General features: G+C 42.1%; 2 protein-coding genes across 2 annotated transcripts; one reads left to right on the top strand and one right to left on the bottom strand.

The window, feature by feature from the left end:
• Nucleotides 1-729: 729 nt before the first annotated feature.
• On the top strand, nucleotides 730-7,511 carry grk7a (G protein-coupled receptor kinase 7a). The gene is made up of 4 exons (XM_003437792.4): nucleotides 730-1,481; nucleotides 2,668-3,123; nucleotides 5,434-5,714; nucleotides 5,869-7,511. The coding sequence occupies exons 1-4, from the start codon at nucleotides 885-887 to the stop codon at nucleotides 6,206-6,208; spliced, it is 1,674 nt and encodes a 557-aa protein (XP_003437840.1). The 5' UTR covers nucleotides 730-884; the 3' UTR covers nucleotides 6,209-7,511.
• Nucleotides 7,512-10,161: 2,650 nt separating this feature from the next.
• On the bottom strand, nucleotides 10,162-16,659 carry atp1b3a (ATPase Na+/K+ transporting subunit beta 3a). Its single transcript, XM_003438031.5, has 7 exons — nucleotides 16,362-16,659; nucleotides 15,018-15,146; nucleotides 13,077-13,175; nucleotides 12,728-12,918; nucleotides 12,486-12,536; nucleotides 11,856-11,942; nucleotides 10,162-11,765 (listed from the first exon to the last, which is right to left on the bottom strand). Exons 1-7 carry the CDS (start codon nucleotides 16,471-16,473, stop codon nucleotides 11,598-11,600), a joined length of 837 nt encoding a protein of 278 aa, XP_003438079.1. The 5' UTR covers nucleotides 16,474-16,659; the 3' UTR covers nucleotides 10,162-11,597.
• Nucleotides 16,660-17,149: the final 490 nt, after the last annotated feature.

The raw sequence follows: 17,149 nt of genomic DNA, 5'->3' as shown, positions 1-17,149 counted from the left end.
AAAGTAATTTTCATTTTACATTATATATAGCAAATAATGTATATGCTATAATTTTCAAGATTCAAAACTCAGTGTTCTAGCCTTCACATGCAACAGATTAATTTATGATGGTCTACTCCACATGTCTGTTCAACAGCTACTCAGATCAGTGAGCTATAAAATCTTATTATGGATAAATGATAACACCCTAAACACGAACTAAGTAAACATTTGGCTATTGTCTAAGAAAATAGAGTCTTGAGGTAAGCATTCTCTTGAATATCCTCAGTAGGTGTCGTTGTGACGTGCTGATCAGTGATGAATGAGGTGAATCATGAGAATGAAAGTGTGAGGGCAAAAAAAGAAGCAGACAGATTAGGAGCAAGCACTCTAATGTATCTGCTCTGTTGAGTCTGGATGAGGAGAAAGAGAAAAAAGTAGGATGCTGATGAACTACATTGCTCAATCGTGACTCACTCTTCCCAGAGTACTTTATGCTTATTTCTGATCTTTTACTACCTCACCATTAAATGCATAGTCAACAGAACTCACTGAACTACTCAAAGGCTACTGAACACCATGAATAAATATAGAGGGCTACAAAGCCTCTTACGACAGAGCCCGCTTACGATTCCCTTTCCGTGCTCAGCATCCTTGAATAGACCACACAAAGATCCTTAAGCCAAAATCCCTCCCTGGTATTTAATTCTAAATGAGTAATTACTGGGTGTGTCAGTGTGTCTTAGGTTTGCAGGTAGGCTGGGTAAGGGAGCTCATTTGCACAGTGGCTTTTGAGCAAATTGCGCCGTCACACAGACACACATTCTGAAAGTGACAGGGTATCCATCGGCACCCACTGAAGAACCCAGTTTCTTAGGGGGGACAGACAACATACAGCTGTCAAGATGTGTGACATGGGGGGACTGGATAACCTGGTGGCCAACACGGCCTACCTAAAAGCCCAGGGTGGCGATGACAAGGAGATGAAAAAGCGGCGTCGCAGCTTGTCTCTCCCCAAGCCTGAGGCGTGCACGTCAATACGAGCTACCATTGAAAAGGACTTTACATTACTTTGTGAAAGGCAGCCTATTGGCAAAAAGTTTTTCCGCGAGTTCCTTGCAAGTAACAATGAGTTTAAGCTTGCCGCAGAGTTCTTGGATGAGTTGTATGACTGGGATCTGGCTGAAGGAGCAACAAAAGACAAGGCACGCCAAAACATCATGACCAAGTATTGCAAGGCTGACTCCAAGAGCTTTCTGACATTTCTTACTGGAGAGGCTGCTGACAAATGCAAATCTGTCACCGATGCCAACTTCGAGGAGGTGATGAAAGGCAAGGTCCAGGACGGTGTAAGAGAATTTCTGAAAGGAAAACCCTTCACAGATTATCAGACCAGCCCGTTCTTTGACAAATTCCTCCAGTGGAAGGAGTATGAGAAACAGCCCATCAATGACAAATACTTCTATGAGTTCAGAACTCTAGGAAAAGGAGGCTTTGGAGAGGTAAGCATGCAAATACATCTCAATTAATTTATTTGAGTTGCAAGAGTCATCCCATTATGACCATAGAGTATGGATAAAGCTAAACTAAGCTGTAGAGGTGTGCTCGCTTTTAAGTAAATGAAGTCGCATAGCACACGGGCATTGCAGCCTAATTTTTGTCTTGCGTTTCACAAGGTATTACTTTGTTTAATTGGTTTAGGGATTGTGTCTTTTCAAAACACCTGAGGATTAAAGAATATAAGAAAGCTTTCAACCCAGTAACTGAGTACAGTTTAATTTAAAATATTCTATTTGCAAAGAAAAAACGTGTTTCATTACTGCATTTGAACTGAGCAGTAATTATATTAGTGGAGTAGAAAAGAGCAGTATGAAATTGTGTAAATGGCAAAAATAAAATGTATTGAGAGGCAACAAAAAAAATATGTGTGTAAAAATGCTTTTATCTCATCATGGTTTAGGCTGACAGTGTCTAATGCACTGATAGAGGACCCACAACTGAACCCTGAGGAACTTTTTTACTGTCAAGTCAAGCTCTGACAAACAGGCGTAAATAAACAAACATAGAACAAAATCAATACAACTTGCTCAGAAAATTAATACAATAGAAGTCCAAAGAGCAATGTAGTCACCAAAAAATTATACTATATCTGTTTAATGTAAATGTGGAGATTTTGGCGATAACCTGGTGAAAATTTGCTGTGACTGTTATTGCTTTGTGCTAAATCAGCATGAAAAGTGGTTGAAAGCTAAGCAATGAGCCCAGTTTTTTCATTTAACTAGTAAAATAGAAATCACCTTTGAATTATAAACAATGATAAGTGAAGTGACTCTTCAGATAGTAGGCCTTGACTGCAAGAGAGGTGTCAGATTTGGCAAAAAATCACTGGCAAGGGTCAAGCTAGATGATCATCTTAAACAATAAGTCCTGCACCACTCTCTGGATTTTGAGATATTTTATGATCATATTTAGTGTGAAATTCTGAAATAGGAACATTTAAGTTTCAAAAGATAAGTCACATCTATTTTCTTATATACATTTTGTTAATACCAAAGTAGAGAGTGGGAACTATCCGATCAGTCAGTAAGCTACCAGAAGACCATGCTATTTTTGTAGTAAAATGAACTAACATGATGTGATTAACATCTGGAAGCTATCATTCCTAACAAATAATGTGTTTTCCTCCAGGTATGTGCTGTTCAGGTCAAGAACACAGGCCAGATGTATGCCTGCAAGAAGTTGTGTAAAAAGCGCCTGAAGAAGAAGGGAGGTGAGAAGATGGCCCTGTTGGAGAAGAAAATCTTAGAGAAGGTTAACAGCCTGTTCCTGGTCAACTTGGCGTACGCTTATGACAACAAGACCCACCTGTGCCTTGTCATGACCCTGATGAATGGAGGAGACCTCAAATACCACATTTACAACATAGGCTACGATGGCAAGGGTGCAGACAAGGGCATTGAGATGAAACGCATCATCCACTACACAGCGCAGATCACCACTGGCATTCTGCACCTGCACGCCATGAATATAATATATCGTGACATGAAACCAGAGAACGTGTTGCTTGATAGCCAAGGCCAGTGCCGACTTTCAGATTTGGGTCTGGCCATAGAAATCACTCCAGAGAAGACTGTCACCCAGATGGTGAGTAGATGTCCCACACAACAGTGATGTTATAAATTCAGATGGCAGGGTTTTCTTTTCCACTTTTAACACAATGCAGAACAACAAGTACACTGAGTTTCACTCTTAAGCTCTTAGAAATCTGTTAGCATGAGAGCCACAGCTATATGATGCCAGGACTGATTATAGGATTTCATAGTGGCTCCATAGTGTAGTGGTTTACATATTTCCCTAACAAGCAAAAGCCCCCTGGTTTAATTCCAGGAGGAGAGCCAAATGCTTTTGGGGTTGCATCAGGAGCAGCATCCGATGTAAAAACTCAAACATGTGGAACTACCCACTGTGGTGACTCCTTGTGAATGAGTGGGCAGCCAAAGTACAGTAGAAAATATCTACCAGAAATGGGCTGTTAGTCAAAGACCCTGAAGCAGCATAAGGCATATTTTGCTGCTCGCAAAATGTCCTGTGCTGACTCATGCTCTTATAGACATATTTTTGTCAACCCATCATAAACCACACATATACATACACAAGCTTTGATTTCCACCATGTCTTTTTTAACTATCCAAAGACAGGTGGAGGTAAGGTACTGGGCAGATGTCAGTCCTGGTTTGGCGTTTACTTTAAATCCGGACAGGGATTACTGGATTCCTTAAGGATCTGTGCGATGAGAGTCTCTGAATCGATTATATAAGTCATTTGATCCTTTAGCGGTCAGATTATGGCTGGCCTATTTATAGGCCACCATTTTGTGCTGTGGTTATGTTAGAGATCTTGCAGGTTCAGTGCTTTTAAAAGTACCGCTTGCTAAGTGTAAGAAGGTCTCCCTGAAGAACCTGGTCACAGAGATTTAGTTATTTCTGGCACCTTGCCTTAGCTGTGCTGCACTGTCTTTCAACAGCACACATATAGCATATGAGTCTCTTGCTTTACTCCGAAGAAAAGGAAATAGACATACAATGCTCTCACTGAGTTCATGATGTCACACCAGTGGTTGCATAGTTAATTAAAATGATAATAATATTTGTGATTTGCTGACAAAAACATGTTTTTGACAGACAGTAGGTAATGCTAACATTAAATTATACCCCACTGTACACATCTAAGGACCAGGGTTTCTTTAGGACTTACTTGCTGCAGCAAAGAGTAAGCTCTTGGCTATATGAAAGTCCAGTAAGCTCATTATCACGTACTCTGATGCTCCGCAGCCAGCCAAAGTGACTAGGCTAACCTTTACAGGCAAGGCTGGCTTTGGACCCCTAATCCTCTTAGTGGAATTACACAAGTCTGTCCCAGATTAGATTGACAGATCCAGGTAAAACGTACGCTGAACATGTTTAGATGTGATAGTTTGCAAACACGTCTAGAACTGTTCTTTAAAAACGCTAAAAACACACTAAAATCAGATGAACTTTGATTTAAAATGTGTGACACGAGTGGTCATACATGGGTTTTTTAAATAGTTGCACAGGGAGAAAACTGGAAAATGAATGCATTTCACTAGTTTTGCATGTTTGGTGTCTTGTAGTATAAAATACATAATTAATGTTTAAACATTTACAGCACGCTGTATAACTTTATACAGTGTGCCAGTCAGTCACAGGGCAGACATGTAAGAGGCAATACTTTAGTTTCCATCCACCTAGTCTGTCTATCTTTGGACTGTAGGTGGAGCACCTGGGTATACATGGAGGACATCCTAGCTCCAAACAGAATACTTTCAGTACATAGTAAATGCATTTTAGGTGTCACTATAGCAGGACAGTGAATCCTGTAGTTCCTACTGTTTGCTTGCAGTAGCTTTTTAAGTTTTATATCAGTTTACTGTATATGTCCATTAGTAATTCATGGCTACGTGCTGTCTGTCTTTTATTTCTGCTGGCGGCTATAGTATCCAGAAATGGCTGTCCCTTATATAAGAGGCCGGACAGCTCTGTCAGTGCGTAGATATACACAACTCTTGACAGGTAGCAGGCTTAGCAATAGGATTAAGCTCCTAGTCCGAGGCTACATGTGGGGTCATATAGGGAAAGCAAGGATGAGATGGGAGCAGAAGGGCAGGAAAAAAGCAGGGAATAGAGTGACAGGTGAAAGTTAAAGAGACAAGATGTGAAGAGTTTATAAAGATTTTTAGCTCTCTTCTTCTGTTGAGGGGTATGGCCACATGCTATATAATACTATACCTACTTTTTGCTTAGTGTTAAGTGCTTCCTCCTTAAATGGTCTTACAAGTTTCAAGTTTCGTAATAAATATAAAAACACCTTCCATTAGGTCAGAATATCTAATGAAGTGTTTATTGTATTTGAATCTCATATTCGTCCTTTATCCAGGCTGGTACTGGAGCCTACATGGCCCCTGAGATCCTTACCAAAACTCCATACAGGACATCAGTGGACTGGTGGGCCCTGGGCTGCAGTATCTATGAGATGGTGGCTGGCTATACACCTTTTAAAGGCCCTGAGAGCAAAAAGGAGAAGGTTGAGAAGGAAGAGGTGCAGAGGCGCATCCAAAATGAGGAGCCAAAGTGGGAGCACAGGTGCTTTGATGCACCAACCAAGGACATCATCCAGCTGTTCCTCAAGAAAAAAATGGACGAGCGTCTGGGCATGAGGTAAGTGGCTCTTTTATCCAAGAATTTTATTGCCATTTGTGAACTTAATGCTAGTATAATGGATGTCTAAATGCTGCCCTTGAGTTGCCAAATGGATCGGACATTGCAATTCACAAACTCTGATAGAGAAGTGTATTTTTTGTCTTTTCATTAGGAACAACATGGAGGATCCCAGGAAGCACGAGTGGTTCAAGACCATCAACTTTCCCCGCCTGGAGGCAGGGCTGGTTGACCCTCCATGGGTCCCCAAGCCCAACGTTGTCTATGCCAAGGACACTGGTGACATCGCCGAGTTCTCTGAGATCAAGGGCATCGAGTTCGACGCCAACGATGAGAAATTCTTTAGGGAGTTTAGCACAGGCGCTGTACCCATCCCGTGGCAGCAGGAGATGATCGACACAGGACTATTTGACGAGCTCAATGATCCCAACAGGAAAGAAGGTGGAGGAGGTCTCGATGATGACAAGAAGTCTGGCACGTGTACGTTGCTGTGAGCAGCCACATTCGATATGAAACAACAGTGTTAACATTCAGTATTTTGTTTTCTAAACTCATGTAAAAAAGAAAAAAAGTTTTACGAGAGGCGAACACGAGTGTCTCTGTCGAGAAAGACGCACCGTCCCTCTCTTGTAAGGATGTCCATGGCATAGGGAAGCAGTAAAATATGAAGGATTTGACAATGTGTTTCGAGCACTGTCGCTCAGGTTCTTTTCTAATGTTGTAGCTTTGCAACCACTTTGACCATAAATGACTGCTAGGAGAAAGCGTTACTAAAGTTTTCATTAATGACACACGTGTTAGAGGAGTAAGAGGAGCAATTTAAAGCAATATGTTTGTGCCAGAAATACCTTATTACTTTATAAAGTTCCTGTCTAAGAGGTTCAGTGTGTGTGGTTTTACCAGCTGAAGCAGTGTTGTGTTACAAACAAACAGGAACAACCACACATGTAGACATTTAATAGAATTGGAGGAGGTTCATTTGTAGTGAACTGTAGAACTTCAGAGCACTTTCCTTCATCGATGCTGTCATCAGATCACGCTGTTTCTACGACGAAAGTGCTTTTTATCTAACACCATGTGGCGGACATAATTGTATTTTTTTAGTCAACTATTGCGATCCTAAATCTGACAATTAGGATTGCATTTACACTGAATGGTTTAGTTTTATAAGACCAATTGTTACAATTGTATGTATTGTATATATAAAAAAAAAATATATATATATCTATGCACAGAGAGGAAGGAAAATATTGTATGTAAGTAATTTAGAATTTAGAATTAAATGAAAGACAGTGAAAAATACCAAAAACCTCTTCAGTGAGTCCCTCTGCTGTTGGTGCTGTGAGCCTCTGCTTGTAGTGAGAAATGGAGACTCTAGCTCTGGGATTTTGGGGGAGAGATGAGCGCTGAAAATGCAGCTCATTGCTGCACATGAAAGATTAAAATTAAGATTGAGCAATAAATTCCTGAACGAGGAAAGCACAGGTTGCTTATCTGGCCCTGAAACGCTAACTCGGGGCTCCTTTCTTAGTTTGAGATGATGCTGTTTTGGTGATTGGGCTGAGTCTAAGGACTCAGTTTAGTGTGAGGAAAATTTATGTTATTCTTGTTTACGCATCTCAGAGTTTTTAAATTTCCAGATCTTGCACAGAGGTCAGTTTTTACAGGTAATTTTAATAAGTACACGATGCATGTAAATATAAAATGAGAGGAATTGCTACACTAGACGATGTACAGCACAGCAGACATTTCCTTGAATCGTGACTCATTGGAATAAATTAAAATGTCTTTTAAAAAGTGTCTTTCTTCACTCATGAATATTCACGTGTTTGTCATTTGTTGTCACCTTGAAGCCTAAACAACAGAGAGCGGCCCAAATCGAGTCCCGCATGTTCTCTGGGCTAAATATAACCACAGGGAAAGTGCTGCTGAGAACTCTGGAGTAAAACCTAAAAATATCAGTCGCATTAATCCCTTTAGGATACTGACTACAGTCAGGCTGTGCTCCAAATTGGCATGTTCAGCTCATAGCTGATAAGGCGACAACCAGCGTTATCCTTGCGCCTTCTTCGCTCAAATCAGCTTCAAATCCCTTCAAGTTCTGTAGCATCTCAGCTTTACTGCCAAGAATCTGAGCAAAAATCAAAAGTTAAATGTGATGCAGCTGTAAAACATTTCACAGCTTTATCACGTTTGGTCTCTCATTTTTTGTGAAATATGAATGAAATTAAAAGTCAACACTTAAACGTATCCTGGTGGCTGTGATGGCCTGAAGGGGAAAATATGAAATGATGATTGAAGACACCAACATGTGAAACACTCATTTATGTGTGAGGTCTTCATGTCAGACAGGTTTATTTTCCAGCACATGTTTGCCCACCTCCTTTGTCCATACAGCTGAAGAAGTGTACTTTCTTTTGTCTCCGGTACCAGTTGTTTACCACAGTCCAACTCAAGGACGGTAAGTGCTTAGCAGAACTTAAGGTGGATTCTTGCTGCAGCTAAACCCCGACAGATTATCTCACGTAGCAGGACTTGGGTTCAGACTGCTGTTGACAACGAAGGACTGAGCTGCTGCAGCCCAGGGGAGCTGCTGCAGCCCAGGGGCGCTGCAGGAGCCGGGCAGATGAAGGCACTGTGAAATTAGAGCAGACAGGTGTGATCTGAATGCCTCTACTGATGTATTCTGACCTCTACAGCCAATTCAGACTCTGTTACAGGTCTGGCCTTTTGCACAAATACCAGGCTAGACTAGGTTTCTGAGAAATGAGGAAAAGACTGTTGAGGTTTTAAAGATGAACAAATCTTTACAGACTAATGATTGCTTAGATTTTATTTAAGCATGCTAACTTCAAATGCCACACCAAGACCTGCTCCCTTGCAGTTCGTCATCCAACAAGCAGCACTGTGTTAGTGCCATGCTCACTCCTAAACTGTTCTTGCTTCTGGCTCCCTCGTGTGCCAGCAAATATGTGCTGCAACTGCAGTGAGAGTACTTAGAGGTTGAAGATAAACAATCCCAGGCTTCAATAAACAACTGCGGTCCCTCACTAGCTCTCTTTCCAGTCCCAGAGGTATGAAGCAGAATTGGGAATTTAAACAAGTACAATTATGTAATTTTATGATGCATCCAAAAATACAATTAAACATTCCTTTGTTCAGTCACAGGATGGGTGAAATAAAGATATGCCCTAAAAATGAATTGATACATGCATGAAAACATGTCCTTGTTAAAGATTAAATAAGTGTTTCGAGGCCTTTTTTGGGGAGTTTGTGACCCATTACAACAATAGTGCCTAGGTTTGTCTCTGGGCATCAGGTGTCTGAGTTGTTATCAGTTCCTCAAAAGACAGAATCCCCCTCCATCTTTACACATGGCTTCATTTATGTAACTGTCCCTGGACAAAAGAGGTCAAATCATTGTTATTTCACAAGAAGAAGAAAAACTGCTTTTGTTTTCATTGTTGCTATTATTTCTTTTGGTCCATTTTAACATAATAGCATCACACAGTTGCTGCAGATTTGCTAGCTGCACATCTATGACGCTAATCTCCCTTTTCACCGCATCCCAAAGGTGCTCTGTTGGACTGAGATCTGGTGAGTATGGCGGTTTGAGTACAGTGAACTCATTGTCATGTTCAAGAACCCAGTTTGACATCATGCACTATCCTGCTGGAAGCAGCCATTAGAAAATGGGTACAGTGCAGTCACAAACTGTGGTCAGCAACAATGCTCGGGTAGGCTGCGGTGTTTAAACGATACTCAGCTGGTAATTTTGACGATCAAAGTGTGCCATTAAGTGCAGCAAGAAAATGCGGCAGGTGGCTGAACTGTTGATACAAGGAAGGATGGATCCATGATTTCATCTCATTTAAATTCTGGCCCTACCATCTGAATGTGACTCAGCAGATTGGACAGTGTTTATCCAAATATTCTGTTTCTCCAGTTTTGGTGACTCTGTGCAAATATTAGCTTCAGTCTCCTGTTCTCAGGTCTTCTTCTTCAAGGTTTGAGATGTTGCACATTCAGAGATGGTCTTCTGCATACACTGGTTGTAATGAGTTAGTTGTTACCTTCTTATTACCTTTAGCAATCTGACCATTCTCTTCTGTCCTCTGGCATCAAAAAGGCATTTTCTTCCAGAGAACTGCTGTTCTCTTATATTTTCTCTTTTTCAGACTATTCTCTGTAAAGAGATGATTCAGAGTAATCAGCTCAAACGAGCACATCTGGCACCAACAACCATGCCTTTCTTCTCCATTCTGACGCTTCGTAATCAGAACTTCAGCAGGTCATCTTCCATGTCTGCACAGAGTGTCTACTATATTAGATATTGGTGCAAAAAAGCAAGTTGTTGTAAAGAATCAGAACCAGTGAAGTTTGACTTTGATGCTGACAGAATTTAAGGTAGAATTTGAATCAAGGAAAACAAAACACAACACAGGACTCCATTTTTTCTTCAAAATCACTTATCCCACAATTTATTTCATCAGGTCTTAAGGCACCCTGAAGAGATGTTACAAGTTGTTCGTTCAAATGCGGGTTCCTTTTAAGACTGTGTAAACATAGCTTTGAATAAGATATTTTCCTGTAAATCTTTGTTTAAATTATTTCTTTACAGTGCACAGACATTGTGTTTTTGTGACAAAAATACAGTGTGAATTAAGTAAATATGGTAAGATAGTTTATATATATATACATTGAAGAGTAATAGATTGGCAGACAATCAGATCAACAGGCTGAAGAAGAGAGAAAAACTAACAATCTTTGAGACCCAGATAGATATACAGATCACGTATAGATATACAGTACATAGTTACAGTGAACTTTTGAGTTTTGCAACAACGCTTTTTCCAGCGCCTCTCCGCCTTAAAAGCTAATTTTTACACCGTACCTTCTCGCGAGCGAGAGCGCGCCTGTGTCGCCTTGAACCACAGTCGACACGACAGCACCCCCCCAGCCCCGCGAGGTGGTCTCAAGTCCCGGAGGGCTCACCCACGTGTTTGCTATTGCAGTGGAGAGGTGAGTAAACAGGAAGACGGGCAGACAGACAGACGGACATGCAGACAGACGGACACACAGCACAAGACTGGGTTGTGGCTACGCGGACCACAAGACAAAGATCTATCTATAATTCCCCTAAATATGATATAGGATCACAATGTATTTATAGTAGAAAGGGACTTTGTAATTGGCATTTCATATACAGGGATACAGTGGCTATACTTGATTATCAAGGTATGTTTCCATGAAGTCTTTGTGATGTGCGATGAGTAATACTCTGGAGATGTTCTACTTTCTCAGTTATACTATACAACAAGATAAAAATGCTCTCCACACTGATGATAATACTGAATCCATACAGTTTAAGAGATGAAAGCAACACTCTCTTCCCCGGCAGCGGGAAGCTCTAAAAACAAATTTAAACAAAATTGTTTCATCAACAATTACACAACAGCTCCAAATGGCTTGGTTGCAATGGCTATAAGTTATCTAATCACGTCAATACAAATAAAGAAAAAAAAAACATAACTGAGTGGAGGATGAACAGTGCAATAGGTGAATAGGGAAGGGAGGGGAAGAGGGGAAAGGGGAGGGAGGGCGTGCGGATGGACGGACTCAGGAGTGGAGCCTGTGCTTTGTTATGAGGGTCTTTGAGGAGGTCAGCGAGGAATCATTAAGAAAAGAAAAGTCAGAAATGTCATGAAAGCAGCATGCGGTACCACTGTATCACTGGCTGTGTTGTGCCACATCCCAAAATGCCGCCTTTGTGACGTTTTGACGATTCCTTCCTTTTTTGAAAATAAAACAAAATAAAATAAAGATAAATCCTTAGTGGGCAGCTTCAATTAGATTTCCTTTCACAGGCTGTATATTTGCCTTTTACTCCACCACCTTAACCCTGAACGTTACGCGGCCCAGGAATTTATCCCGCTCGTCGTTGTTGCGCAGGTTGGTGCCCTCTACCCTGCACTCCACGGCCAGCTCCTTGTTGTAGTCCTCCTTGGTGAGCAGCAGCTTCACAGCCACCAGGGGCTGCATGTAGTTCTCCTGCATCAGGACCGAGGCGGTCATTCATTAGTAACACATCACTTATTGGGCAGGTTAGTGGACATTGTCCGGCTGTAGTTAAATACTTACATGGGCTTTCTTGCCGTAGTAGGGGAAATACATCTTATCAATGCGGCCCTCACTTGGGAAGTAGTGCATTTGGACCGGGTGGTCTTTCTGCAAGGCAGGACACGTCTCAGAGTAAAGATTTTACAATGAAGGAATTCATTTAATGTCGAATTAATGAGACATATTCCGAGAACACATGAAACGGGACGGAACAAGACAGAAAAGTGAGGACTCTCTGCTGTAAGCGAGGAGGTTTAAATGAAGTGGAAAACACGATGCGTTCCACTCAATCCAAAACAGTGACATTTCTGGCAGAAAACTTACACCGATTAGATTAAAATAGACATTAGAATGGCACTAAGACTGGTTTAGAGGCACCTGCATAATGGTATGTTACATAATGAAAATGTGTTAACACCCCTACTGGCCTTATCCTGTAAAATTTACATATTTATCTTACCCTAAAGCCATCAGTGACAGCATGCAGGAAGATATCAGACACAACACAAACAAAAAGAAGGAAGAAATGAAAGCGAGATCAACGGAAAGAAAACAGTGAAACTGTTATGTTTTTGTATGAAAGAAATAAAAAAGACAAAAAATACACATACAAGCCAGCAGGACAAGTGTAATGTAGAGAAAATGCTTTACTTTGACCGTGCAGTTGATGTAGGGATCCCCAATTGGCTTCAGGCCAATAATCTACGAAAGGAGAGAAACAGGAAGCGAGGTTGAAACTGTGCACGGCTGCTGCTTGTGTGGGTCCAGAATTAGAAATCATTTATTTTTGGGAACTCTCAGCACAGGGACAAATAAGTGGAGAATAGAGGCTGTGCGGAAAACAGGAAAAGGCCGCGCGTTTCCCTGGATCTGTGAGAAATAGCGGGTGTTACCCTGTTCATCTTCAGCAGCACACAGGGCTTTCCTTCTTGATATCCAAAGTCGGTGTCAGAAAGGCCGGAGCACAAACTCAGGGAGGTCCTCCTGAAGGGACAAACTTTCTTTGTCATCTCACCGCCGTCCTGCATGTAATACTCTCCCGGAATGCAGTCCGCGTTGTTCTCCTGCATCGAATCGTTGTATCCTGATGCAGAGACAGAGATGGATTGAGGTACAGCGTATTCAGATATTTGGCAGGAGTCAGTGGAAAAAGATCAGAGAGAGGGAGAGTGGTGTTCATTTTATTACAGCTCGCTTTCAATCTGTTTAATTTATCCATGCATTAGAGCAAAGTGCACTTACTTTGCAGGAAGGATTCCAGATGGTTGACATAGGTTCTGTAGTTTTTTGAGTCAGATTTGTTGAAAGTAATGTCCAGTGAATTTGGACGAATCACCAACCCTGTAACGAGACATAAGGTAAACGAAGGAAAGGGGTGAACACATACACACCCTGAATGCGTTTCAGGTAGGTGGTGCTGCGGGGATGGCACTGTGAGTTGGACAGGCCCTCTCAGCACTGGAGCCAAATAAAAAGCCACTTTCAGCTGCTCCCTTATTCACACGGGGTCGCCACAGCGGGTAGCTCCGCTTATTTGATTTGGCAGATTTTTTACGCTTGATGCCCTTCCTGACACAACCCCAAAGGGATTTGTGTCCCTCCCGGAATCAAGCTGGGAAGCTTTCACTCATTAGGCCAATGTGTAAACCACCATACTATGGAGCACTGAAGCCAAAACGAGAATAATATTTACTGCAAAATTGAGATCATTTATGCATGTTTTATAATCTAATACGATTGTGAGCTTTTAAATAAGGAGTAGTGTTGGTCTCTGAAAGCTCTGTTAACTCCTCCAATCCAAGATGAATCACCAGAATACAATCAATCATCTAATAAAACTTACTGGAAACACAAACCAGACACACAGCCATCAACTCAGAGGAAGACAGATTTACACATTAAACATCAAGACAAAATCGAAACTATCAACAGCAATCAGCAACGATTACTGTCAGAGAGGACACCAAAAACAACACGGCGCCTGCACCTCGATTTTTATCATTCAAACACAGTTAAACAATGTCCTGCCAAAGCATCGATGATCTCTTAACAAGTATGCCACATTTTATACAACCACACTTTCCAGCAGCAGGTCCAGATCGGCGGTTATGAAATAACCAAATCTGTTGTGATGTTCAGGCAAAGCAAATCATCAAATGGTATCTTAGCAGAACATTAAAAAAATTGGTTCTGCATACAGCTGATAATTTAAAAAGTATGGTTTCAGGATTCAGCCTAAAGCCCTTCATCATGCCATTGATATCCAGCTGGTAATAAATGTTAGCCTTCTGTTTGTCAGCTAAGAAATAGCAGGCAACATAGTTGGGCTGTCACCATGAGTACTGTAGGAGAACCTCACTGATTCTGATAATCTACTTAAAGGATTCATTTTGAAATCTGACTTCTGCATGGCCATCTTCATGCTGCACTCCTATTTACAGGTGTGGTGACTGCACTGTGTGCAGGGAGATCAACTGAACCCAAGTAACCTTAGATCCATTACATCTGCTATTAACTCTTTACCCTAAGAAAGCCTACTAGGATTAACCTTTAAAGCTCAGAGGTTAGTGAGGGTGGTCTCTTCCTGTCTACCCTCGGAAAAACCTGGAAACTATTCTAATGGTCGTCAAACCACACCTATACAGAGTTATCAAAACTCGTCATTAAAGGTGGAGGTGAATGATGTCTTAATACGCATATATAGAAATAATCATGGTGAATTTATGCTACAAGGTTGTGTCTGTTTGGGTTGGTATTCAGTGTGGAACTATGGGTTCCTGCCAAGCAGTCCTCCAAAAACCAACAACACCTAGTTCAAAGTAGATGAAGATGCTGATTGGTTGTGGGTGGGAACAGGGCAGGGAGTTCACTGGGAGCGAGAAAAGGGGGAAAAACATTGCTACTTTTGGCTATCTTTGATTGTGTGTGGGCTGTAGAACCATTTTCCCCTCTTTATACACTTGGAAAGAAAACACTCAGCCAACAGTATCCACCGGTGATATCACACAGGAAGAGTCTTCAAAATAGATCGATGCAAAAAGCAGCTGTTATGCAGCGCTTTATTGTGGCAGCACCTTATTGGTGCAGGTATTAATAATGAATGCCTGGATGAGTGATGCTGCCAGGAACAGGAAAGGAAAAGTCCAGTTACTCCTGTGTATTTTAATCTTGAGACATACTAACCTGGCTCTGGGACGCGGTCTCTGTACCTCGGCACATAGTCATCCAGAGTGAGCAGCATCACCCACATGGTCAGAGCGAACATGCCGGCCAAGAAGCAGTAGAAGACCAAGTAGAACAAGAGGATGAGTGCTGGAGGATGTCACAGGAGGAAACGAATGAGAGAAAGAGAAAGATGATGGTGATGAGATAAAGAGGGATTCACTGCGATTAACTGAAAATTTTAGCCACAGCCTTACGCTTGATTTCTTTACACCTCCCCTCGTCTTCAGGTCATTTGAATGAACTGTCCCTTTGAGGGAAACCATTTTGAATATGGGAGGAAATTTCACCGGCTGCTAACAAATGTGAGGCCACATTTCACTTTTCAGCCCAAACGTGATTCAAAGATTGCTGCAGTTTCTCGGGGCATCTGCTGTCTCGTTTATATAACTGCAGGGAGAGAAAAAGCTGCATTTATGGGAACATCTGACTCAAAATGGTTCACCATCATCCAGCCTGCACAGCACGGATGCCCTCTAAGTTGCCAAAAAAAGGGGGGGTGGGGGGTGGACCCCTCAGCTTCCTGCTGTACACCCCCCCTCCCTCATTCCACTCCAACAGTATCCCACAATGCACCTGCCTGGTGCATAAAAGAGAAAGAGGAGAGAGGGAATCCCATTTGACCTTGACAGGCATGCTAATGTGGGCGGCCATGCAACTGCAATGGAGCATCCCACTGCACAGCAGCACAGGGGCGCAGGCAGCCTGACAATCTGCGCTAGCCTATAGGAGCCGGCTGCTGGAGGGAGGGTACCCCTGTTACTACCTTACTCTGGAAATAACTGGGGGATTATTACATAAAATGTATGGCCTGATCAGATATTGACTGTGCTCAGGAATGCTGTGGCACATTCCTCAGCTATGATGAGCATCTTTCTCAGCTGGGCTCTGCTGTGTCAGTGCAGGTCCCGGATAACTCTGTTAATGCAGATGCTGATCATTCATTTAAAAAATATGTATTAAATTTTTTTTTACCAGGCTGCTGTGACTGATTATCGCTTGCTTGGCTGTTTTTCTCTATGCAGCAGAGACAGACTGCTGCACACCTCTGATAGCATCATTTATCTTGGCGAGCCTCTTGGTACAGGCTTCTCCTTTAACACCTTCACACAGGCCTGTGATGGCTTCTCAGCCATCTATGTGGCACTCATTTAAATCCATCCACACAAAGGAATTTATAGCAGGCTTTATACCGAAGAGACACGTGGCTATAAATGCTTTGAAAATGAATATAAGATTAGGTATAAGCTCCGTGAATGTCAAAGCGCGGCCACTAATTGACTGCTGTGTAACGGGGATCCTTACCCCAGCTGCTGGCAGTACGACCCAACAGCTCCCCGGTTCTCGGGTTGTAGATGGAGTCCTTCCAGCTGGACACGTTCTCCTTGTTGGCCGCTTTATCCTCGGTGCTCGCCATGGTGATGTGTTTTTTCTTTTTCTTTTTTCTTGGTCCCAAAATGTGCCGTTTCTCCTCCCTAAAAAAATGCAGAAAGCGCAGCGGGCGATGTAATGAGGCAAAAGAAGCCGGCGAGGCGGCAGTGAGTGGTCGGATCAATGATTGGGGAAGGAGTGGGCGGTGTAGAAAGAGAGGGAGAGCAGAAGGAGAGAGAGAGAGAGAGAGGGAGAGAGTGAGAGAGAGAGATGCTCTGGTGGAACAGGAAAAAAAAGGTGAGGAAAAAGGGAAAAAAAAATCTGTGACGTCCACACTGGGCCTAACGTGGCAGCTGATGCAGTGCGAGCAGATGGATGCAGATTGGCTAATGACGGGGAGACGCACGGAGACGCAGCGTTACGCGCACTAATTATAAATGGAGCACGCACTATCATGCTTAATCTCCCGATTTTATTATGCACCTTAATGGCAGTGCCAACTAAGGAAGAGGCTGGGATCTCCATTTATTAAGTGAGAGATCTTTTATTACTATTATTATTATTATTATTATTATAGCTAACACGAGAAAAGCGCAAAAATGGCGCACTGATTACGGATTGTTGGGCACAAAGTGCGTCTGTGGAAACCCTGAAATCACAGACCTGTTAAAAATAACGTGCATCTTTTGCTTTATTACGAAAGTATTCGGACCTATTATAGA

The sequence above is a fragment of the Oreochromis niloticus genome, linkage group LG18 (genome assembly GCF_001858045.2).
Source record: "Oreochromis niloticus isolate F11D_XX linkage group LG18, O_niloticus_UMD_NMBU, whole genome shotgun sequence".
Taxonomy (NCBI): domain Eukaryota; kingdom Metazoa; phylum Chordata; class Actinopteri; order Cichliformes; family Cichlidae; genus Oreochromis; species Oreochromis niloticus.
Note: the sequence above shows the minus strand (reverse complement) of the source record. Positions and strands in the feature narration are given on the sequence as shown.

Bases quoted from the DNA above. Each gene is read 5' to 3' on its own strand.
- grk7a (XM_003437792.4), top strand. From the start codon at position 885: ATGTGTGACATGGGGGGACTGGATAACCTGGTGGCCAACACGGCCTAC. The intron at 3,124-5,433 runs GTGAGTAGATGT...TCCTTTATCCAG, and splicing joins AGAAGACTGTCACCCAGATG to GCTGGTACTGGAGCCTACAT. The intron at 5,715-5,868 runs GTAAGTGGCTCT...TCTTTTCATTAG, and splicing joins GACGAGCGTCTGGGCATGAG to GAACAACATGGAGGATCCCA.
- atp1b3a (XM_003438031.5), bottom strand. From the start codon at position 16,473: ATGGCGAGCACCGAGGATAAAGCGGCCAACAAGGAGAACGTGTCCAGC. The intron at 15,147-16,361 runs GTAAGGATCCCC...GACATCCTCCAG, and splicing joins TCGTACTGCCAGCAGCTGGG to CACTCATCCTCTTGTTCTAC. The intron at 13,176-15,017 runs GTTAGTATGTCT...GTCTCGTTACAG, and splicing joins AGACCGCGTCCCAGAGCCAG to GGTTGGTGATTCGTCCAAAT.